The sequence below is a fragment of the Canis aureus genome, chromosome 26 (genome assembly GCF_053574225.1).
Source record: "Canis aureus isolate CA01 chromosome 26, VMU_Caureus_v.1.0, whole genome shotgun sequence".
In the NCBI taxonomy this organism is placed as follows: Eukaryota; Metazoa; Chordata; class Mammalia; order Carnivora; family Canidae; genus Canis; species Canis aureus.
The window spans coordinates 8,575,845-8,599,727 of record NC_135636.1 but is presented as its reverse complement, the minus strand read 5'-3'; the positions used below and the strand labels follow the sequence as shown (position 1 = coordinate 8,599,727).

Genomic DNA, 23,883 nt, shown 5'->3' with positions numbered 1-23,883 from the left:
CCCTTTTAATTTTTTCATTCCCCTCTTCCTAAATTCCTTTTAAGATGGATGTTGGACCTTTGGAATTGCTCCTTCATTGTCTCTTAACTTTCTTCTCCCTTCTTCATCTCTTGTACTTCTTCATTCTCGGAGACTCCCTTGATTTTGTCTTCTGGATCCCTAATTCAATCTTCAGCCATGTCCATTCTATTATACAGGCCTTCTATTGGAATTTTCTTTTTTAAAGATTTTATTTATTTATGAGAGAGAGAGAGAGAGAACACAAGGAGGAGCAGAAGGGGAGGGAAAAAGAAGGAGAAAGAATCTCAAGCAGACTCCATACTTAGCTTGGAGCCCAACATCAGGGCTTGATCTCATGACCCTGAGATCATGACTTGAACAGAAACCAATAGTTGGACTGAGCCACGCACGTGCCCCTCTATCTGAATTTTCATTTCAGGGTTCATATATTTAACTTCCAAGTCTCTTCCTTGTTCTTTTCTTACTCCTTTTTTATAGCAGCTTATTTGTTATGTTATATGCAATATCCTTCTTGGTATCTCTGAGAACACCAAGTAGAATTTTTTTCTAAAAAAGCTCTCTTTTCTTTCCTAACTGACCTCTTTTCCCCCTCAAGTAAGCTGTAGTTTCTCTATTCTGATCTTTTGCATTTGTCAGTTTTCTCGAAAGTCATGAATGAAAGATGATAGTATCAGTATGGTTGGCTGGCATGTGTATCCTTGACAGTTGTGCTTCTTGCTTCTCCATTCCATCCCTCAGTCATTGGAAGGGCTGCCCATCCCTCTGTAGAATTGGGAAGGGGCATCAGTTGTCTGGTTTCCTCTTGAAGCTTTGAATGTAGGTGGTCCTGGCAGGTGGTAAGCAGTGGCCTTTAAGTGGCCCAAGGTAAGAAGGTGTAAGCTAGTGTTAGAGAACTTTGACATGTTTCCTTCCAAGGTAAGACTAACTTACTTTTAAAAAAAAAAAAAAATTTATTTATTTATTTGAGAGAAAGCATGGATGGGAGAAGGGGCAGAGGGAGGAGAGGGAGAAGCAGGTTCCCCTCTGAGCAGGAGCTTGATGTGGGACTTGATCCCCGGACCCCCAAGATCATGACCTGAGCTAAAGGCAGACGCTTAACTGACTGAGCCACCAGGTTTCCAAAGACTACTTTACTTTTGTTTTCCCCATCATACCATCTCATTATTTAAAAATAATTTTTTGTTTTTATTTTAAGGGATTTGGGGTGGGAGGAAAATTAGGTGCACATGGCCCATATGCTGTTTTGAGCTAATAACCTCTGTAGGCTCTTTGCTTTTTGTTTTTCAATGGTTTTCACCCTACATTTTTTACTCATTTTATTTTATAATGAGGGATGCCTTCTTGGTAATTAAAGAAAAGTCTTAGAGTGTTAAGGCAATCAATAGGGTCAGTGCAGATGGAAAGGTCAGGCATTGCCTGAATTGCCCTCAGGTACCACCAATGGGCCTGGTTTCTGTGAGCCCGCTTTCCTCTGAGCTATGTGGCAGAGGCTGTAAAGACAAAAGACCATGATGGGCTTGGATGTAAACTTCAGTTTCTTGAATTTTCTAGTACCAGCTTTGCTGATCACAGAGCAAATCAGATTCCTTGCATTCTCTAATTCCTCTTTTTGAAAGTGTGCCTTTAGGACAATTCTACCATGGAAAATAAGAAGAAATAGAAGTAGGTGCTTTGCAATGTGTGATAGTTTGATTTTTCCTGCATATCAGGTGTGTTTACTGCTATTCTTTTGAGAGAAAGTCAGAGTCACTCTGGATGGCACCCCCACCCCATGCACTACTGGGCAGTAAAGCAGGACGAACTGACTCAAGTGCCCAGTTATCGTGGATGAGCCTCTGCTTCCCTGCCCCAGTGTGGGGGACAAGGAGTGGTGGGTAGAACTGGCCCCACAGAAGCAGGAATGGAATGCCTGATATTTTCTTTTATAAGTAAACACCAGTTCTTTAAATCACTTTCCACAATGTAACAATAGAATACTTGTGAAACATAAAAAGTTTAAGGAATGCCTATGGACGAGGCCCAGCCTTGTGGTTTTATTGTACGCCACCCCAGCCACTCGTGCCAGTCAAAGTGTATTACCTGTGAGATGGCACTGCCCACCCTAATGGGTGAATAGAGAATAGTCACCTGGCCACTAGCAGAGACTCCAGGCTCTCGGTGTTTTTAGCAACCATGGCTATAAGGAACAAACTCCAAAGCTGTGTGGTCATCCTTCAGAGCCAAGCCATCAGAACTTTCAGGAAGTGTAAGTTTGGGTTTTAAAAAGTTGAACAATGAAAATGAGGTAGTAAATTGCAGGAGAGAAAAGCACATTTATTACTCTTGTACCTAAGCTAATATTTAAAAGATTTTTATCACAAAATGCTGGCCACTTGTTTAAAACATTCTTAGATGTCCTTACCCTCCTCTTTTTTAGGACATAGAGTACATCCGGTCCCATTACAACATTGAGGATTTCATCTACTTTAGTCACCACCAGCGCGAAGAACATGGGCACCTGTATCATTTTGCTCTGAACCCTATTTTCCGGCACTACACCAAGTTTTTTCTAAAGGAGATCCTCCGTTTAGGCTATAAGTCTTGTCTCTACTACCCTGTTTATCCGCAGCTCAGGGAAGGCAAGGTAAGAGAATGTCGTGATTCATTTTTCCAGCATATCCATACTTGTGACCTCTTTTGTGTTGTGTACTGTATTTTATTGCTTCCTTGCCGAATGGATTTGGATTATAACATGGCTCTGAATTTTAAAGGGCCGTATCAGCCCTTTTATTTATGACACTGTAGTGAAAGTCCAGAAGACTGACTCTCTGAAACATTTACAACCATTATAATTAGTAGAACAATTTGATGGCTTTTTCCTATTGACAAAACAGAGACTGAAAAGTCTGCAAAAATGCCCTAAGGGACATGAAAGTCAAATGATTTCTTATGTGCATTAGTGAAGTGCCAAAATGGTCCTGTTGTGTTCTCCAAACAAAGAACATTTTCATTTGAACTCATAGAACAAATCAGTTCAATCCTATAAGGTTGGTGTGTTGTCACAACTTTGCAAATAAGCACTATAACCACTGCCATGAAAGTGATGGATAAAAAGTAGAGATGTATGAACACGATGTAGCCTTTATGTCATAAATACCTCTATAGCTCTGCCTAAGACTGTTATACTTATGTAGACTAATCCTTCTGTAGTAAACACTCTAAGGTGTAGTAGCCATGATATATACTTGCACGTACACACAGCAAGCTCTTCATCTGCTTCCTCTTGCTTTCATTTCATTTATTTCATTATTTCATTTCATTTATCTCATTTATTTCTCATTATTATATCTCATTTTTTCATTATTTCATTTATTCTTCTTAGTCTTCAGAACACTTTTCACTAGCTAAACTATATCTTTTACCACAAAAGCAGAAGTGTTCTTCTGACTTGTTCAAATCTGCGTCCCAGTCCAGTGTCTAGAAGAGTCACATACATGTGTGCATGCACACATCAATGTGTACACACACACACACACACACACACACACAGCGTCTTGATTGTGCCACAGGCAAGGATCTCTTCAAGCTGACTTCTCAAGGTATTATTTCTGGCAAGTCGATCCATGACACTGACAACTGGTCCTCTGCTCCATGTGGACTTGAGAGGTGATGAGATTCAATCACTCGGCCAGCTAGAAGTTGTCCCATCACATCCCATTCATGGCCAAAATCTTTCTCATGCTCTGCCCAGAGTCCAAGATGTTGTCACACTTCTGTCTTACCGTAAATGAACTAAGCAGATCTTAAACATAATCTTATTTACTAAATTTAGAAATAGTCTAAAGTCTATCAGTACATTCCCACAACCAGTAATTTTGCCAATGTTTCTTATTTAACAAAAGCCTTTTGGGGAAGTACAGAGGGAATGAGGAAGAAGAAAAAAACATGGAAAAGATTTTCAGTGAGATGTAGAATATGCTCTACTAACGATTTTTTCCTTTCAAAATGCATGCGATAGCCATGTGAATGTCCTACATTTGAACTTAAGGAGATGGAAAAGTAATGGTTTTGCTGGAAAATCCTGGTCCCGCACATTTTCTTTTTACTTTGCATTTGACCAGTCACCAATGTGGTGACCTTCAGGATGTGATATTAAATTCTTACTTTTTATTCATGACATTGCCTGCATGTATGTGCCCAATTGGTCCAGAAAGTCCTTTTGCATCTGTAGTAAAAAATAGTATCTTTGACATTTCATTGAATGTTCATATACTAACCTCAATCATATAGAGTCTAGAATAAACTATGCACTATTTCACATAGGATATAGAAACACATTTGGAGATAGATTTTTCCTCTCACTCTGCACTTTCAAGAGATTCACACATACACCTTTAAACCAGTGTGGGAAGTAGAAACAGATAATTTAGGTAAGAATTTCCAAAATCTGCTATAAATAGCAGATTTACTTGACTTGACTATTTACTTTTACTTGACTATAGTAAAAGTGAACATGGGGCTCACATCATGAAGATGATTTTCCTTATCCACTCCTGCTAGGACATTTACTGAGAGATCCTCCAGGCATAAAAGCAGAACTCTAGTTAGGAATTCCTGGGTTCTATTTTTCAGTGTGTAAAGTGAGGGTGTCAAGTTCCATGGTGAAAGATTTTAGAAATCCCTTTTGGAAACTCTTAAAAATGCCTGGGCCCAGGTGTGTGTGTGTGTGTGTGTGTGTGTGTGTGTGTGTGTGTGTAGTGGGGTGGTGGGGTTGGGGGGCAGGGAGGTGGTTGGTTTCAAAGAGCAGAAGAATCAACTGTAAACCATCTTATTTATTAAACTACACCTAGTTTTAGTTGAATTTTACTTGCTTCATTTTCCAGTTTGAATTCCATAAATATATCATTACAGACTTTGGTGTTACTTTTAAGGTTTAAATGGTTGAAATACCCTGAGTTAGTTTCACTAGAACCCCCTCAGATTGCATAAATGTGAAAGGAATAAAAATCACCATGTTCAGTTTTCTCTGCCAAGTTTTAAAAATGGGGTAAAATGAATATTTAACACATTCTCCTAAAATATGATTTATTGTAGTCTGTTACGGTAAGCATAAATCCGGCACATAATTTAGCGTTAATATAAATCAAAATAATATGATCCAGTTTCCCTACCCCCACCCCACATTCCGGTTTCATCTTTTTGTTTTAAAGCACTTATTTTATCAACAAAGGTCCAGTCGAAGTAGCTGTGACTTTCACAAACAGGAGGATTTCCACTTCCGTGCTCAGCCTCCCCACAAATGACATTTTTATCTCCATGCTTTCTTAAAGCAGCTTGTGCCAAACACGCAAAGGTTAACAGGACGCAGATAACACAGCTTAATGGGGTCAAATCAAGCTGATTCATGATCACTATGGAGAAGAATATCCTCCTGGGGAAAATACTTGTATTGAAAAATCCCATAAACCAAACCACTTGTTTATCTGTCATTCCCACAGAGATAGTAATGTAATTACTCTCGTAATTATCTTCATTAGTGTCAGGCATTATCTACAATTCATTCCTCTGCTCGAAGAGTATGTTTGTTTATTTGCTGATTTTTCCCCCCTCTCCGATTTGGCCGAGTTCAGACTTTTGTATTTGTAAAGCCGCACACAGGCATCTGTGCTGCGCTGCTCTGACATTCTCTCCCCTAAAACAGAGATTGCTGTCTTTCAGTTCCAGAGCTCCTCTGCCCACTCCCTGACATCCGCCCTTCATTACTTGGTTCCCGTGCGGCCTCGACGACAGATTGTCTATCCTCTGGAAAAGCTTGGCATCAACGCTCCATCAAAGGCGGTCTCCAAGGATCCGGTGGGTAGCCGGGCGGCAGCAGGCAGGGAGGCGCCGTGCCAGCGCGCGGGCGTGGCAGATGGGGTGGCAGCACTCTCTTCTCGGGAGCAGGCTGCTGCTTAATTACAGGGAGCCTGGAGCTCACGCCCTGACGGGGTGCCCTGTGAGGCACCCCTGCTGCCCTTTCCCTTAGGTGGTTATTTCACCGAAACCTGAAACAGGAGTGGCCTCTTGATCCCTGGATGACAGACACCACAGGGACACTTTATGGGCTCAGCTTCATCTCAGCATAAGTGGCTTGGAGTCAAACTCTCTGCATATTTCTGCTTCTTTCTTCTTCCTCAAAGGCAGCTTTCCCCTTTCCACTGATGTTTTGTCCGCCAGGCAAAAGTGGTCATTCACAAGTCAGGCAGACAGAGAAAGTAGAGCTGGCTGTCTTTGACATGTTTGGGTCCTAAGCTGAGTTTCTTTTAACTCCTCTGTGGGGAGTCAGGATGATTAACAGGATCATATTAGCTGCCCTGGTGGTGGCACGGGGCTTAACCTTAAAATGAACCACCCTGTGATGCTTTTACTACTAGAACAGAAGAAACCAAAATAGAACCTGGATTGCACTTTCAATGGAAATATACATGTGTGTGCACACAGGGCCGTGTTCAATGTATTAACTGGAAGAAACATTTTTTTGTCAAGTTGACTGACATATGTAGGCTTATAGTATTTGTATACACTCCTGTTTAAATAAGGCAGAAAAAAATTTCCTCAGTGTGCTGACATTTGTCCATTGTGAGAGAGGGAAGAGGAAAATTGGAAGGTTTAAGCTCTGAAAGGTAGCCAAGGAGTTACTAGATATGGTGCTCAAAGAAACAGCGTGGGCCTTCATAGAGACTGAGAAGAAGCAGTCTGAACTCAGAAGTTCAGAAGTCCTGAACACCAGGACCTTCTCCCTCACCCCAACCCTCAGTGCTGCAGGAAGTATCACCCTACTGCCCCAGGTCCCACTCTGCATATGGCTGCCCTACGTGGGGCCTGGTGACACCTGCTTGCAGTAACCAAGGCTGCTTAAATTCAGATTCATCTTTACATTTGTAAAACAGACAATGCATTTATATTTCTTTCCTGATAAGTTCTAAATTTATATTTGAGTAACTAAAAATCAATAGCAGTCCTTTCCCATCCTCTTTATTGTGGAAAATGTCAAGCATGTACCAACAAAGTAGAGAGAGAACCGGATAAAACAGGGCTTCTCATACTGTCTGTGCTGAAGGACCTTATCTTCTTTTTTATAAATGTACAATCCATCATAGACTAATAGTTTTATAACAGGTGAATTCCTTAAAAACGAGTTTTAAAACAAAGAGAGACAAAATTCAAGTTCAATTATTTTGTTTTTAGACTTAACAGACACAGAATTACTCTGTCCAATTGTTATAAAAGCTGCTGAATGGGGATCCCTGGGTGGCGTAGCGGTTTGGCGCCTGCCTTTGGCCCAGGGCGCGATCCTGGAGACCCGGGATCGAATCCCACATCAGGCTCCCGGTGCATGGAGCCTGCTTCTCCCTCTGCCTGTGTCTCTGCCTCTCTCTCTCTCTCTCTCTGTGACTATCATAAATAAATAAAAAAATTAAAAAAAAAAAAAGCTGCTGAATGCTTCTTCTCAGTCTCTATGAAGGCCAATGACAATTTGCAGATGGGCACCTGTCTTAGACCACATGTTGAGCAGCACTGAAACTTCCAGATACTTGGCACTTAGCTTCAAAACTTTCCAGTTGTAATTCTTGGCCAATTTTGGATCTTCTGCACCTCCACCCACTTCTCCTCCCTTCTTATCATTTTGAAGCAATTTTCAGATACAAATATTTCATCCAGGATCAGAGGTATGATCTAGGTAGCAGGACCCACAACATTGCAGCTCACGCTCTGTCCATGCTAAAGGTAAGAGTGCCCGAGCCCATCTGGAGGACCTTTGAGATGGCCACCAGATGATCTGTTTTTGTGTACAGATCCTGGGATTTGACTCCTTTGGAATGAAAGCCAAGACTCATAGGTTTGGCACAAAAAGAGTGCCTTGAGGTCAGAGAGGGTGACTTCTTCTATTGCTCAATGAAACATAGCTCATATAGAGTCATGCTGATACCAGGAGAAGGTGCACCCTACACAAGGATGCAGCTTCTATGACAGATCAGGGTAAGGATAAGAGATGCTGCCCTTATGCAGACACTGCTGAGCCTCTTTCAAGGATGGATAGACCATATTACTGGGTGAGGAGAATCCCTCACATGGGTCTGGCACCTTAAGCCAGTCCAAGGAAGGGGAGGAATCTAGAGCTGTCACCTGGTTATGAAGAGCAGTGTTTTCCTGAACACCAGGACCTTCTCCCTCACCCCAACCCCCAGGAGTCTTCAGAGCCTAGAGCTCCAGGTAGGGAGAAAGCCAGAGAAGACATTTTGTTTCATGCAAAACCATCTTATCATTGACTTTCCAGGTTGTGAGTTGAAATCATTACTTACATTTAGTAACCCTTTCTGTGATGACCTTGGTGTGCTGTGTCCCCCCCCCCCCCCCCAAGAAAAAAAAAAGCCCTGGCTCAATTCAAGGCACAGCAGAAGATGTATTGTTTAAATCACTGGTGCAAGAAGATAGCCACTTACCAGCTGGGTGGGACTGATGCTCGGTACCTGCTGTGTTGTGCTGCATTGTTTATTGTATCAGTGAATTTTGTGTTCAGCAGAAGTGTTTCTTCTGCTGCCATTTATTGTATTCCTCCTTGAGAAGATTTCAGTAAGGATGTAGATTTAGCAAACAAGATTTAGTAAAAAAAATTTAGAAATCTTAGAAGTCTGATCACAGGACTATCAAGACTATAATCCACATGGGTTGGGCCTGGATATTCAAAAGTTAAATTGCTATATTATTTTAAATTAGTTTTTTCTTTTCAACATTTTAGGTGGATTTAACATTTTAGGCCAATTATCTGAGACAAGGAGAGCCAAATAAAAATTTTTTAGGAGGAATTTCTATACAGTCCTAAGAACATTGTTTTCTTAGCAGAGCAATAGTGTTGCAGCCATTGAACTTTGTGAAATTGAGTGACTGTCATTACTAAATGAACTCCTTTTGTTTTCCCTTTAAGTTTGATATCATCCCTAGCACATGGTGGCTATATGGCTCCCTCACCATGTCCGCACATTTCTCGGGCTGGGCACTTGCCTTTCATACCTTTTATCCTACTTAAGCCATTTCAGAGTGACCATCCATTCCCTTGCTCTCTCCTAGGAAGCCAGTCTTCAAGGGAACAGATCACTCCAGGCATGAGTAATGGGATAGAGAGTGTTTCATCTCAGTGGGTTGCCAATTTGAATCTGGCACAAGCCAGCAGTGATTGAAATTCATCACTGGATGGCAGGGAAATATGCCCCCACCCCACCTCAAGGCTCTGGTGGTTTCTGCCTGGTTTGGATGATAGGTGTCCTTGCCATAGTATCTTCACTACTGTTATTATTAATTGACAGCATGCTTCATGTTGGGAAAACACATAAGTGATTTTCATCACACATTACAGAAGTAATATTTTAAGATTCGTCATAATATCTCCAAAGATTCATCATATCTCCACAGTCAACCAGGGCTGATTCATGGATAAGAGAGAAGGCTTTTTCCTGACCAAGACCATAACCATGACCAAGTCAACCAGGGCCAATTCATGGATAAAAGAGAAGGCTTTTTTCTTCCAAGACAGGCTTCGAGGACTCATTTCTCAGCTTGAATTGGCCATCTTGGCCTCACATTGTGAGAACTATTGTGATGAGAATTTTTATTAGATGAATCAGCATATGGCCCACATGCATGAAAACTGTGATCAGGGAAACACTCAAAATTCAGCTGAATTAATTGAATGTCCATATTAATTAAAGACTGTGAAGCAATTTGAGCCATGTGTACTTTGGAGTGGCTCTGTTTTCTTTCCTTTCCTGCTCCTATATAGGGATTCAAAGATAACTATGACCCCTGCCTTCTGGGAGCTTACAGGCTAGTGTCAGTATTAATGCGGGACTGGTTGGGCCAGTTAAACTAGGGACAGGAGAAGGCCACACTGGCCCATGTATCGAGAGGCAGACTCGGGAGGAGTAGCCACATTGGGGTCTGCACAATCACTTGGTAGGGAATGTGTTCCAAGGCACCGTTTCCTTTCTAAGACCATGATTGCAAATGAGTCTTATTTGTGGTATGAAATACCAGAAAATCTGCTTGGAACTGAAACAGCTCCTACCCTTGCTTCAGTATCATAGATGCTCCCTATCATCCACTCCAGTGTCTTTAGTTCTTCCTCCTGGTTTATAGTGTGAATTAGTTTTCTTTTCTTTTCTTTTCTTTTCTTTTCTTTTCTTTTCTTTTCTTTTCTTTTCTTTTCTTTTCTTCTTTTCTTTTCTTTTCTTTTCCTTTCTTTTCCTTTCTTTTCCTTTCTTTTCCTTTCTTTTCCTTTCTTTTCTTTTCTTTTCTTTTCTTTTCTTTTCTTTTCTTTTCTTTTCTTTTCTTTTCTTTTCTCTTTTCTTTTTTCACAAAATTTTTGGGACCGAAGCAAGCCATCATCTTTCAGATGATACAGGAATCCTACTTTCAGGGCAATCAGTACCTGTTATTATTTTTTGTGGTGGTTTATTAGCAATGATCTTTTTAAATCTTGACTAATGAATTCTTTGAGGCTTCCATTTTCCTTTTGTCCTTCTACAAAGGAAAATGACGGTTTATTTAACCCCCCCTTCTCCAAACTAAGTGCTGGCCTGCTTTTTCCTGGTATGTGATCTCTCAGGAAGATGTCACTCACTGGCATTCAGTTACTCTTTGAATTGTCCCTTTTCATCTTGGCTGTTCTTCCCCGGTCCAGCTATAATTACCATCTGATGGACTGTTACTGGATACTGTTTCATTTGTACATCTGCTCCCCTAGGAAATTGCATTATTCTCCCAGCACCTGCTAGATTTTCCCCAGCCTAATTGTTCCCCAACCCCTTCTTCAAACTTGGAAACTTTTGCTGTCTGTGGGTTAGACTTCCTTGGTTGTACTTGTGGTCAGGGTGCGTGGGTGTGTTTTAAAATCAGCCTGTTAGCATCTCCTCAGTAGAGGCTGCTAAAAACACATATATGTGTTTTTCAACATCGTATATGCACTGATCATCTTAAGGTGACCATGGTGATAGTATCTTGAAATGAAATTAACGCACTTTAAATCACTTCCCAGGAGTAAAGTGTGCTTTTTTCAAGCCGTTTCTTCAGCTGTTGGTGCTACCTATAGGAGGTGTGTTTGCTATTTATGGTGAACCCTGTACTCTGACATTTTAAAGTAATTCTCATAGATTCCTTCATGAGTTCTTTTTTTCTTTGAACAGTGCAAGTTCCATGGTCATTTCATTCCAATTCTCTGAACATTATCTAGTTTAGTATAATATACAGTATATACATCTACATCAGCCTGACTTGTTCTCATTATTCTCATAATTCTTTCCTCTTAGAAAGGTTACAAAATAATAACAACAGCAACTACTTCTACTGACAGTATTGAACTCTTACTAAAGGCCACCCGTGAATCATCCCATTTCATGCTCACATCAGCACTTGTAAATAGTAACTTCTACTTCCCTCTTCCATGTACCTAAAGAAAACAGGCTTGCGGAGGAGGGTAAATGACTTGTCCAAAGACTAGTTCATTGACAGAGTTTCAGATCCAGGCAATTGGATACCAGAGCACCTGCCTTCAACCATATATATATGGCATATATATACTCTGACCTAAAAAGTAGAAGTGCTGCTACCACAACTCATTGTAGGAAAGCCAAACCACAGAGCTTTTGGGATTTCCCAGATCTTTGGCACCAGCTACCTAATCAAAAGGTGACCCACAGATAATTGGCTTTTCCCTGGAGAGGTTTGGATTTTCCTCCTGGCTAAGTCCTTCATTCTTGAGTCTGATTCCAGGCCGGCCTGACCCCAACTGAGCTCTGTTGGGAAGGAGCAGATGCACAGGGCCAAGTTGGTGTGCCGGGGTCAATTTATAGACACCAGCTGATCAGGCTGTCAGCACTTCTCTCTCCAGCTTATTGTTGCAACACATTTGAAATTATAGTGGCAGCTGTTGGGAAAGGAGGGAAAAAATTAGGATCCCATTCATAGGTTATGTTGTTACAAATTTCTCCATATTCAGTTCCATGCTACATGTGACTTCACAGTGTTCTTAGAAAGTGCTCAAGTGGGGCAGCCCAGGTGGCTCAGCGGTTTAGTGCTGCCTTCAGCCCAGGGCCTGGTCCTGGAGATCCCAGATCAAGTCCCACGTCAGGCTCCCTGCATGGGCCTGCTTCTCCCTCTGCCTGTGTCTCTGCCTCTCTCTCTCTCTGTCTCTCATGAATAAATAAATAAAATCTTAAAAAAATAAAAAGAAAGTGCTCAATTAAGTGAACTCAAATGAGTTCTTCAGGGTGTGATAAGCTAAGAAACTGTGAAAAGTAAAGTTACTTCTTAACAGACTCAGCATCATCAAAAATCAATCCTACATCTTATCCTCATTTTCTAGAATAGATATTGTAGGAAAATCAATATCTCCTTCCCTCCCTCTCTCCCTACCTCTCTTTCTCTTTTTTTTTTCTCTTTCTCTTTAACAGCTTTATTGAGACCTAAGTCATATACCATACAATTCACCAGTTTAAATTGTACAATTGATTGGTTTTTAGTATATTACACAGCTGGGTAACCATCACCATCTAATTTCAGAAGTTTTTTGTCACCCCAGAAAAGTCACTCCCTATCCACTCCTTCCCCTAGGCAACTACTAACTTACTTTCTGTTTCAATGAATTTACCTATTCTGGAAATTTTGTGTAAGTAGAATTATACAATGTGGCATTTTGGGACTGTCTGCATTCACTTAGCATGTTTATAAGGTTCATCCATTTTATTGTGTGTATCCGTACTTGTTTCCTTTTTATTGCTGAATAATACTCTATTATATATATAATATTATTATATTATATATTATTAATATATATACTACATTTTTATATGTAGTATATATAGTATATATATACAATTATATATATTACATTTTATTTATACATTCATCAGTCAGTGGACATTTGAGTTGTTTCCACCATGTTGAAATGAACATTCTTGCACAGGTTTATATGTGGCTATATGTTTTTATTTCTCTTGGGTGTATATTCCTAGGAGTGGAATTGCTGGTAACTTTATGTTCATATGGTAACTCTATGTTCAACATTTTGAGGAACTTTCAAACTGTTTATACAAGTGACAGCACTTTTTTGCACTCTCTCATTCTTGGGTTAGACCCAACATTCCTGCTAATAAGTGGTGAAGTGATGGTCAACTCAAGGCCATGGGTGGACAATGTACCTAATTACTCTTTCAGTCCAGAGGTGGGCCTTTCCCACCACTCCTGGAGAGCATCATGCTTGGTAATGTACACCCATACTAATAACTTTAGTTATTTTGAAAGCAGAAATTTTTCTAAAATCTGATTTCTCCTGATCTTATCTTCCTTGCCTTACCCTCTCTGACTCATCAGTCTCCCGTTAGCCTGCTTGCACATTTAGAAGAGCTCCAGCAGCAGGGGGGAAAAGTGTCCATCCAAACCACGAGAGTGAAATGGAGGACTTCTGATTTTTAAGCCACCAACATGTCCTTTGTTTGAGTCCACTTTTACTAGTGTTACTGCTTTTAAAACAGCTCTCAATAGCAAAAGAAGATCCTGAGGCTTTCCTGGATGCTGATCGGGTTCTTACCACAACCTAGTAGGAAGAAAAAAAATGCAATCCGTTCCCTGCAGAGCCAGAGTAATGAATTCCATGGAGGTCCAGAAGCACCTCAGGGTACATCAGCTGCTTGCTGCAGCGCTCTGGAGGGCCATGGCCAGCCAAAGCTCCTGGGTGGACCTGCACTCCCTGGGGCAGGAACTGGCCTTCACAGCTAAGTGGCTTCTTCACAATCTGCCTTCAGGGAGGAAAGGCGTGGCAGCATCAACAGGAGGCTTTGCTTTGTGTATTTTAAAGTAGCTAGGGATATAAATTGACAAAGGGGACAATTAGAGCTGCAGATGCTGACTTAGGAACTGACATCTTTTCCTCTTGACTAAAAAAAAAGTGTCCTTACAAAAGCAATAAATTTTTATGGTTGAAGCTTTAGGAAAAATCAATAGAAAGAAAATCTGTAAAAAACTGCAATTATCTATCTCCAGATTATCTTTTTTAATATTTTGTTTTTACTTTTATTTTATATGAAAAAAGTGTGATTAAATCTGGTATTTCTTTGAAACACACTTTCACTAAATATATTATGAATGTCTTTGCACATTACTAAGTATTCCAAAGTGTCCTTTCAGTGGTTGTGCTTGCTATGTGACGAGCAACCCTTAACGGTCCATGAGTACTTTCTGTGCCAGGCTCTGTGTCACACACCTGCATGGATTGGCTCACGCCGTTCTCACAGAAATTGGGGTGTCATTGTCTCCATTTTGCAGTGAAGGAAACAGGTTAGGAGAGGTTTGGTTACATAACAGGGCATTAAGCCCAGCAGGACTTGTGGGAATAATGATGAAGCCACTTGATTTCTGTCTTCCGTCACTCTGTAAATATGCTCCCCATGGTGGGTTTTCCTCCATACCCAGGTGGAAAATGGGCAAGGCCTGTGACATTTATGGTCAATTTTCGGTAACAAAAGTTGTGTGGGTTGCTCCAAATCACAAAACCTCATCTTCATTCCACAAAATGTCCATCCAGTTTCATTTCCTGTAACAATCAAAACTCAATTTTCATCCAAATATTAGAGTTCCCCTTTCTGCTGCTGAGGCCCGTAGCTGGGGAAGGAAGGTAGAAAGGTTCTCCTCTCTCTAACTGATCATGCCCCCTACTTATTTAACATCTGTTTAGCTCATTATATATAGTTCAGGGGTTTGTTTTTTTAAGCTTGTTAGTTTCCTGTTATTTAGCTATATTCCTGGTTCTTTTGGAACTGGGGCCAGGGCAGGGAGGAACAGCTGGGGGAACAGGCACATCTGTACTTGACTGCTACTGCAATTGAATAGCTCCCGCTTTGTGGACTGGACCCCTCTTCTCATTGGGTGAACAGGCACATCTGTACTTGACTGCTACTGTCATTGTTTAGCTCCTGCTTTGTGGACTGGACTCCTCTTCTCATTGCGGGTACTTGATTTCTTCAGAGATTCTGTAAATAGGGGCCTCCCACCTGCATCCCATACTGCAGGCAGTGCACCCTCTAGCTCTGCGATCTGAATCTTAATTTTCCTTTAAGGTGGCTCTATAGGAAGAACCTACAGTAAAAGTTCATACCTGTCAACAGATTGCCACTGCAGGCCACCTTTCCTTCATCACCCAGCAGCAGCTGGCCTGCCCATTGTGTCCTTCAGATCCGTAGGGCAGAAAGTACATACCAGTCCACTGTGGCCACTAAGTGTGGAAACTCACATGAGGATCTCTGAGGGACCCCAAACCCTTGTCTTGAGATATAAAGTGAAAGACGAGGCCATCCCTCTGTCTCCTCTTCAGGGTAGAGCATATCAACGTTTCTCATTGAGGCAAGCTCCAAAAGAATCTTCTCTTTTATCTGTTCTTCTTACCCTTTTATATTTTCATTGTGAATGAGGGGTTTAAAAGTCATTTAACCAGTACTTGCCCACCTGCTTTGACATTTTGTATAAGAGGAGCTTCTTTGGAATGCAGCATCCATTGTCTTCATGCTTGTGATATCTTGTGTGACATAACTTACCCGAGGCCAGAAGCTGCTAGGCTCAGGCTTTGGGATTGCGTGATCCTCATGCCAGATCCCAAGATTCACTCACCACTGTTGTTTGTAGACAATTCCCTAATGTTGGTCATTTCAGTTTTTTCCCAAATTGCAACATTATGAACAATGCTATCATGTCCATCCTTATTTTTGAGCACATTCATCATTATTTCCTTTCAGTAAATTCCTAGGAATTGTTTTTGGGAGGTCAAAGGTAAAACTATTTCTTTAATTTTAAAAAAATCAAGTTTTAGAATTTGAAAATGAAAGTTATGATTCCTCACTTTAAAAAGATGATTTCTCTTTTGCATTGTGTTTGCTTTATCTATGTAAATCATCAACATGCTGGAAACCCTCTTTTTTATTGTCAGATATAAATGTTTCAAGTCGGATAATGAGGTCTATAAAACGGCCATCTTCCATTTTCTCATTTTCTTCTGGCTCAACTGAATCTCTGCTTGGAGTCTCAACTCCACCTGATGGGAGAAGCAATCTCCAATTCCAAGTAAATTTCACCATTTAAAGTGTAAATGGCATCTATTCAGGAATTTTCCCTCTTATTATTTTGAGTGGGGAAGACATCACAGTTCTCAGGAACCTATGAAGTTTCATGGCATCATGGATGGCATGGAGGGGTTGTGGGGGCCATTGTCTGGTGCTTGGGTTGTGCCTGTCCTCACAGGTATCCATAAGGTTTCAGAACTTCAGCTTGTCCTCAGTCCGTCCCTTTTCACATCCAGGTGCCTAGCTGGCACTTATTACTTGCAGTGGAACATTCCCTCTTCATGGCCTTGAGAACTCTTTGAGGCAGGCATGGTGTTGGCTGGAGTGTCCTCTTTCTCTCTTTCTCAATATATATCCCTCTTCCCTACACCCCTCTCTTTCTTCCCTTCACTCTCTCTGCTTCCCTCTCTGCCTCTCTTCCTCCTGCACCCTTCTGGGCTTTGAGAAGCTCATGACCTGCCTCATCTTTTTTTCTTGACCTGGCACCACCCTCAGCCATCTCCACCCTTCTCAGAACAGGTGGCAGGGGCATCTCTGTGAGGCACAGATACCTCTGCTCCTCTATTCTCCATAAGCTCTGGGAGGATCCTTTTATTTTCTTCCACTTTTATGGCTTTAACCAGAGGGAAGGAGAGGCCTGTACTATACTTGTCTGGTTTTTCCTCCAACTTTCCTCCTCCTTCTAGTTTTGGGACAACAGACTTTGCTGTCACCATGTGTTCTTTTGAAATCTGTCATTTGAGGCATCAACTCGGACTTCTGATACTCAAAAGTCAGGCTTTTTTGACACTCAAAGCCCTCTCAATCTGCCATCAGTTTTGAAATGAAAAAGTGAAAAAATAAAAAAATAAAAAAGAAATGAAAAAGTAGAGAACTGGCCTACTTACTCTCCTATGGCATGTCAACCCAATGGCCAATGTCCCTGGCTGCTGCCTGAAGGATCAGGAGAGGTCATGAGTCAACAGGGACTTGGCAGGAATGAAATGCATCTGTTAAAATTAAATAGTCCACCCCTCATAATGACCAAGAAGGCCTCTGTAGGGTTGGCCCATTCCCTCAGGCCCTAGGAGGAATTATAAAAACACAATTCCATTCATTATGAAGTGATTTTATGTCAGTGGATGCACATATTCTAAAATATTATACATCTGACTTTTAGGTCTTTTCATGAAAGCTTTAGATGTCATATCTTATTTTTTTTTCAAATATTTTATTTATTTGAGAGAGAGAGAGAGAGCACAGAAGGAGAATGGGAGAGAAGCAGACTCCTCACTGATCAGGGATCTGATGTAGGGCTCAATCCCAGAACCCTGGGATCATGACTTGAGCCGAAGGCAGACACAACCAACTGAGCCACCCAGGAGCCCTTTTTTTTCCTTTTTAAACTATAATTTATTAATGAGATACAACATCTTTGGGTGCCTGGGTGACTCAGTTGGTTAAGCATCTGCCTTCAGCTCAGGTCATGATCTCGGGGTCCTGTGATGGAGACTCATGTTGGGCTCTCTGCTTGGCGGGGAGTCTGCTTCTCCCTCTCCCCTCCCTGCTTGTGCTCTCTCTCTTGCTAGCTCTCAAATAAATAAATAAATAAATAAATTAAATCCTTAAAAAAAAAAAAGAAAAAGAAAAAAGAGAGAGAGACAAACCAAGAACCAGACTCTTAACTGTAGAGAACAAACTGATGGTTCCCAGAGGGGACTGGGTTAAGGGGGAGGGGGAGGGGGATTGGAACTTACTATGATGACAAGAAATAAATTTATTTTAAAAATGAATAAATTCTAGTTTTTAAAAGTAGGATATCCTTTCTTGAAAGACATGAAAGACTAGGGAAACAGACAAACCAACCAGGAACCTAGAGAGGTTTTACATTCACATTGAGCTTGGGTGGGTTAAAAGTTTTCAACAATTAATTTCTATAAAGCCGTCTAAGTTGAATTGTCCTTATTTACACACTCAACTTGGAAGGCAAAATGGCATTTAGGTATCAGAGGCAAAGGAGTAAGTGGGCCTTGGGCTATCTTCCTTCCCTGCTCCGGGCTGCCCCAGGTTGCTGGCCCATGCTGCATTGGCCCAGGGAGCCCGCTGTGCTTGCTCCCTGCACGTTGCCCTGGTTGCAGGAGCAGCTTGAAGCCTCAGTCCTCACATGGCTCTGTTCTCTGGGGTCGAACCTCTTTAAGGGAAAATAAAAACCTTTATCCTGTATGTTGCCTCAAGACCATTAAGCTGAGTCAAGATTACTGATGTCACAATATCCATGGTAACCAACTTAATAAGCAAGAAGAAAAAAAAAGGGTAGAATAAACAGGTATGGAAGTAGCTTGGGAGCCATAAAGGTTTTTTTTATTGCTACTTGTTTGAGATCTCAAACATGACTCAACTACAGTGCAGGCAGGCCTGAGCCTCTCAGGCGGTTGAAACTCCTGGTAATAAACATAAATTACATACTATACCATTGCTCCTACTTCTCACAATCTTCAATCATGTCCCAGCTTTTGTTTGTTCTGTTTTTGTAATATAATTCAGCACATTGAAATTATCACCATGGTAGTTGTTATAACTGAGTTTTTTTTATGGTAGTTTATGTGTTTAACTCCAGGGAGCCATGCTGCCAGGGAGCGGGTCTCAGGCAGCACTCTCTGATCGCTGTGGTGAAGCTCCACTGGCTAAAACCATCCCCATTTTCACCACTACATTCACTGACCCTCAGTTTGGTGCTCCAGTGAAACCAGAGATAATTGCTGATTTTAAAAACTAAACCAGGCATTTTCTTTCTTTCTTTCCTTCCTTCCTTCCTTCCTTCCTTCCTTCCTTCCTTCCTTCCTTCCTTCCTCCCTCCCTCCCTCCCTCCCTCCCTCCCTCCCTCCCTCCCTTCCTTCCTTCCTTCCTTCTTTCCTTCCTTCCTTCCTTCCTTCCTCTCTCTCTCTTTCAAATAGCTTCCATGCACAGCATGGAGCCTAACATGGAGCTTGAACTCACAACCCTAAGATCAAAACTTGAGCTGAGATCAAGAGTTGGATGCTTAACTGACTGAGCCACCCAGGCACTCCCAGACATTTTCTGTCATCAGTTTTAATTTGTTGAGTAGGTCACAAATGATATCTGATAGTGTCCCATGGAATTATATATAATTGGCAACTATTTTAATTAGTTTGCTTGACAGCCTCCCTTCCCACACATGGGGTCTGGGGTCACTCTGTGTTGATAGGACCCCGGCTAGTGGTCCCCTGGGCCATATGACTTCTAACAGCTCACTCCTCTCTTCATGTCATCAAAAGGGAGATAGATAGATAAACGCTTGGGTGATCCGACTCACCCCAAAGGCAGGAGCAAATGCCAGACTCTGAAGTAGTTTGAGTGGCTAGGTTCAACTCTATGCCCAGTGCCCTGCCCATGACCTTGGTTTGTCATCCCTTTTTTCTTGTCAGGTGCAGGCACTTTACTTTTTCTTCATGGGGATGTTCCTACCACTTCCCCTTTCCCTGTGTGTTTTGCTGTGGAAAGGCTGTTTGCTCTGGAGAATTCTGCCTAGGGCTCAAGAACCCATGGCCCCTGTCAGGGCAGCCAGGCTGAGATCCAGGTTCTCTTGAGCATGAAGTGAGACAAGACACAAGTGGCTTAGCTTCTTTTTCCCAGCATGCTTGCCTTCTAGTAACCTACCCTATGGGAAAGCAGATGGGGGATACAGCCCACCAGTCCAAATTCCGAAAGAATCTCCAGGCCCTAATGCATCTTTTTAATTTTGTTATTTAATTAGGGATTTATTGCAACTATATAGAAATATGCATGCAGGGGTGCCTGGGTGGCTCAGTTGGTTAAGTGTCTGCTTTCAGCATAAGTCATGACCTCAGAGTCCTGGGATCCAGCCCCAAATCAAGCTCTCTGCTCAGGAGGGACTCTGCTTCTCCCTTTCCCTCTGTGTGCTCTCTTTCATGTGTGATATCTCACTGTCTCAGTCTCTTTCACTCTCTCTCAAGAAAATATATAAAATATTCTTTAAAAGTGGAAATAAAGGCACCTGGGTGGCTCAGCAGTTGAGTGTCTGCTTTTGGTTCAGGTCATAATCCTGGGGTCCTGGGATCGAGTTCCTCATCGGGCTCCCTACAGGGAGCCTGCTTCTCCCTCTACCTGTCTCTGCCTCTCTCTGTGTGTCTCATGAATAAATAAATAAAATCTTTAAAAAAAAAAAGTAGAAATATGAACGTGTATGAAAAAAACAGGAAGGAATACATACAAACAAAAATAGTTCTGCTACTGTTAGAGGGAATTTTTTTAAAAGTTCTGAATATCATCCTTTGCAAAATAAAACATAGCAAAACATTAAATAATTCAATAAAACTGTTCAATTGGTCTCATTATATTTCTCTGCAAATAAAAAAAAATAAGCGAAAAGTAAGAAAAGCCAAGCAAAGTCAGGAGAAATGCTAAGAAGAGTTGACGTTTGTAAGTGTTGTATGTGAAAGGCACTATTCCCCATTCTTTTTTTGTTGTTGTTCCACATTCTTTATAAGAATGAGCTCATTTAATCCCCACAGGCACCTATGGTGTAGGAGCTCTTTTTATTGAGCTCATAGTTATAACGGTTTCAAGACCATCTTCTCAAATGCTTCTTATGAACCAATCTCTGTCTCTCACTCTCACTCTCTCTTGTATTTTCTGTCTCTTTCACTCTCTCTATCACCCGTGTGCACACACACACACACACGTATGTGGTACACATAGTCAACATCTAAACATCCTAGAGAAGTGCTGGAATCCCAGGCGCATCTACCATACAGAATCTGCTCCCAGAGCATAGTGGATAAACCACCGCCTAATTCTGGAGTCTTGTTCCTCACCCCTGTCCCCTCTACCCCGGCTCTTCCCCCAGAGCCAAGTGGGTTTGTTCTTCCTGAGCCTGCTTCCCTACCTCAGCGCATCACTTGTCCAGACTCTGATACACACTGTGGTTTGCACGTATCATTCCTGGAGTCACCCCTGCCCTGCCTGGTCAGACTCCTCTGCCTAAACACAGGTCCGGCACCTGTTCTGCATCTCTGGTTTAGGAGGCTTGGAGATAGAGACTTAATTTATGTTATTTGAATGTCATATCAGTATTTCCTGTGTGCTGACCACGTGGTGGGTCCTGCTCTTGGCCCTGGGGCTACAACACTCAAGTGGACAATTTCCTGGCATCCAGGTGCCTATGTTCCGGTGAGAGAGACATACAATGGACAGACAGACAGGGATGCCCTGTGCCAGGTAGTGGCAAGAAGAAAGCCTGGGATGGGGTGGAGGATGAGGGGTGAGGTAGAGAAGACATGTCTGGTAAGGGTCATTTTTAAGCAGTGACCTAACCCAATGGAACAGAGGGGTGGGGATGGGGGTCCTGGAGGAAGGAGCTCATTTCTCTTCTTCATACCTGTCAGACACCTAGGCTGGCCCTGGTGTCTGCTTCTTGGCCCCCTGTGAGAATGCCCCCACCCTCTTGTGGGGACACCCAATGACTCAGCACCAATGCTTTGCCTTTAATTTCACAGTTATTTTAAATGAATTGCACTGCAAGAAGCCCAACAGATGCAGTTAAAATGTTTCAAATTTTGTACTTAAACCTGTTTAACCTTCCATAGCTTGCTCAAAGCAGAACCAGAGCTATGTGGAATTATAACTCCCCTTGAAACAGTGATTTCTATTTTTAATTAAGAGGGAAAAAACCCAACTCAGATAAGAGTTTAGAATTTCAGGTATCTAAATGTTTGGAAAAGGTTCAATATTTTACCTAGATGGCAGTTGGCCTCCTAGGAATTCCTAGAGAGGGTATTGTATCTGTTTAAGAAAAAAAAAAATGACAAAGTAACTGCTATTTTGAAGGCTCTACTTAACAGATGTGTAGAGTATAGAAATCTATGTATTATCAAATAATTCTTTATAATATGCTCAAGAATAAGCAATTTGTAAGCCTGTTTACGTTCTCGCCATCTGGGTGCATTCTGTCACCCATCTGTTTCATGTAATTATGTAATTATCAATATAAGGAAAGAATAGGTGATATAATTAACAAGAAAAACCGATCCACACTGAAGAGTAAAAATGACATGCATCTGTTGAATTGCTTTTTGTTTCTCTTCCTTCATTGTTAACTGTTTTTTCATTTCACAGTTGCATTCAGGCTGTCGGCTTGTATCACACCCTCAGGAGAGCTGTTTTTGCCATGATGTGCTCTCGAATGCACGCTCTGCCCAGCCCCCAAGGAGGCAGAGTGATTAATAAAGTATATGGGAGCTAACATAACTTTGAAAGAAATGAGCAAGGCCTTCTTAGTGTTATTGTTGATTTCCTACTGCTGGGAGAGCCCTGATAGTCATTTCCAGAACGCATAATGTGACAGCTAGAACTCTAGGAAATATTTAAATTAATTAGTGACAGATGGAAGGACCAGGACAATGTGTGGCCCTCACATAGGATATTGGATAGAGAAACCACTTTAGAAGAATTCCCCTACTTGATACTTTTAATGTCAAGGCTCAAGCAGGATGTGTTATTTCATGATAGTACAACAATCCCAGTGGATTGGGTTAAAGTCTGCCCAATCCCGCTAGTTAGTCAAGCAAGTAGTTCCTTTGTGTAATGGATGAAATAATGCAGGGCAAGTGGCCACTTGCTCCTCCCTCTACATAGGCTGGGCCCTGATGCTCTCCCTCTATGACTTGGGACCAGTGGAAGGTGCACTGTGTGTATTTGTGGAGGTGCATTACAGGGATCTCTACTCCTGTTCTCCAGACAATGGATGCTCCCTACAGTTCTCCCCAACAACCAAGGAAGCTCTTATACTGACCAAAGCTTGGATTTCAGTTCAATCCTCTGACCCACTTAGGTGGCAATCATTGCTGGAAATGAAGACCTTGAAATCTCCATACTTCTTTCACTGATTCAGGATCAGGAACAGGCCTCCTGGCCTGCTGTGCAGACAGTCTTGCCCTTCCTTCCAGGGCTGTCTCCCCACTCCGTGTTCTGGGTTTGTGCATGGTAGGCAGAGGGAAATCCCAGTGCTGCAGGCCCATGACACTGCAGCATAGCTCTCACCAAGGAGTTAAGCCTCACTCACAGGCTGAGCTAGAAAGCTCTAATTCAGTCCTTTCTTGACTTCTGCCTAAAACTATGTTTTTAAAAACAGTGCCGCTCACCAGACATAAAGCTGACTCTGTTTCCTCTTGCTAGGTGATCATTTTACGCGTAGAGATGGTGGTGTTTTAACAGTCTGTCCTCCTTGTTGCATCCCGTGACAGAGCCTCTTGGGCACATTGTCTCAGGCCCGGCCTGGTTTGCTGGTTGACCTCTGCACAGGAGGCTTGTGTAGGAGCAGCCACTGACTTCCCGCCTCCGCTGTTCCATGATCAGGAAGAAAAGAAATAACTAGTTCCCACTTAGGTTCCTCTTTGTTCTTTGAACAGTTTTCTTTGATAAAATCTCCATAAAGCAAATAACCATCCCTCGGTCTATTTGTATTTTGAATTATTACTTCTGTGGATTTTTTTAAGCCATGCATACCTAATGAACAAATAAATATATAAAGGAAAATCACTAGGCACCCCATAGGGAAAGTATTTTAAAGGAGTAAGTAATGGGGACAAATGTGGCTAGATTACTCAAGGGATTTGATGGGTTTTCACTTAATATTTACTTATTTCCTTAATTCAAAGTTAAAATGATTTAATTGCAACCATACTGACTAATCCATTAAGGATTTTAGGGAAGAATGCCATCT

At 41.7% G+C, this 23,883-nt stretch overlaps 1 protein-coding gene across 9 annotated transcripts in view; it reads left to right on the top strand.

The window, feature by feature from the left end:
• The window catches only part of CFAP61 (cilia and flagella associated protein 61), a 276,395-nt gene that overhangs the window by 124,763 nt on the left and 127,749 nt on the right, over window positions 1–23,883 (top strand). For all 9 annotated transcript variants that reach the window (XM_077871988.1, XM_077871992.1, XM_077871989.1 and 6 more), the window contains 2 exons: window positions 2,438–2,644; window positions 5,719–5,853. In XM_077871988.1, coding sequence (XP_077728114.1) covers window positions 2,438–2,644; window positions 5,719–5,853 — 342 coding nt within the window. The remainder of the gene's footprint in view (window positions 1–2,437; window positions 2,645–5,718; window positions 5,854–23,883) is intronic.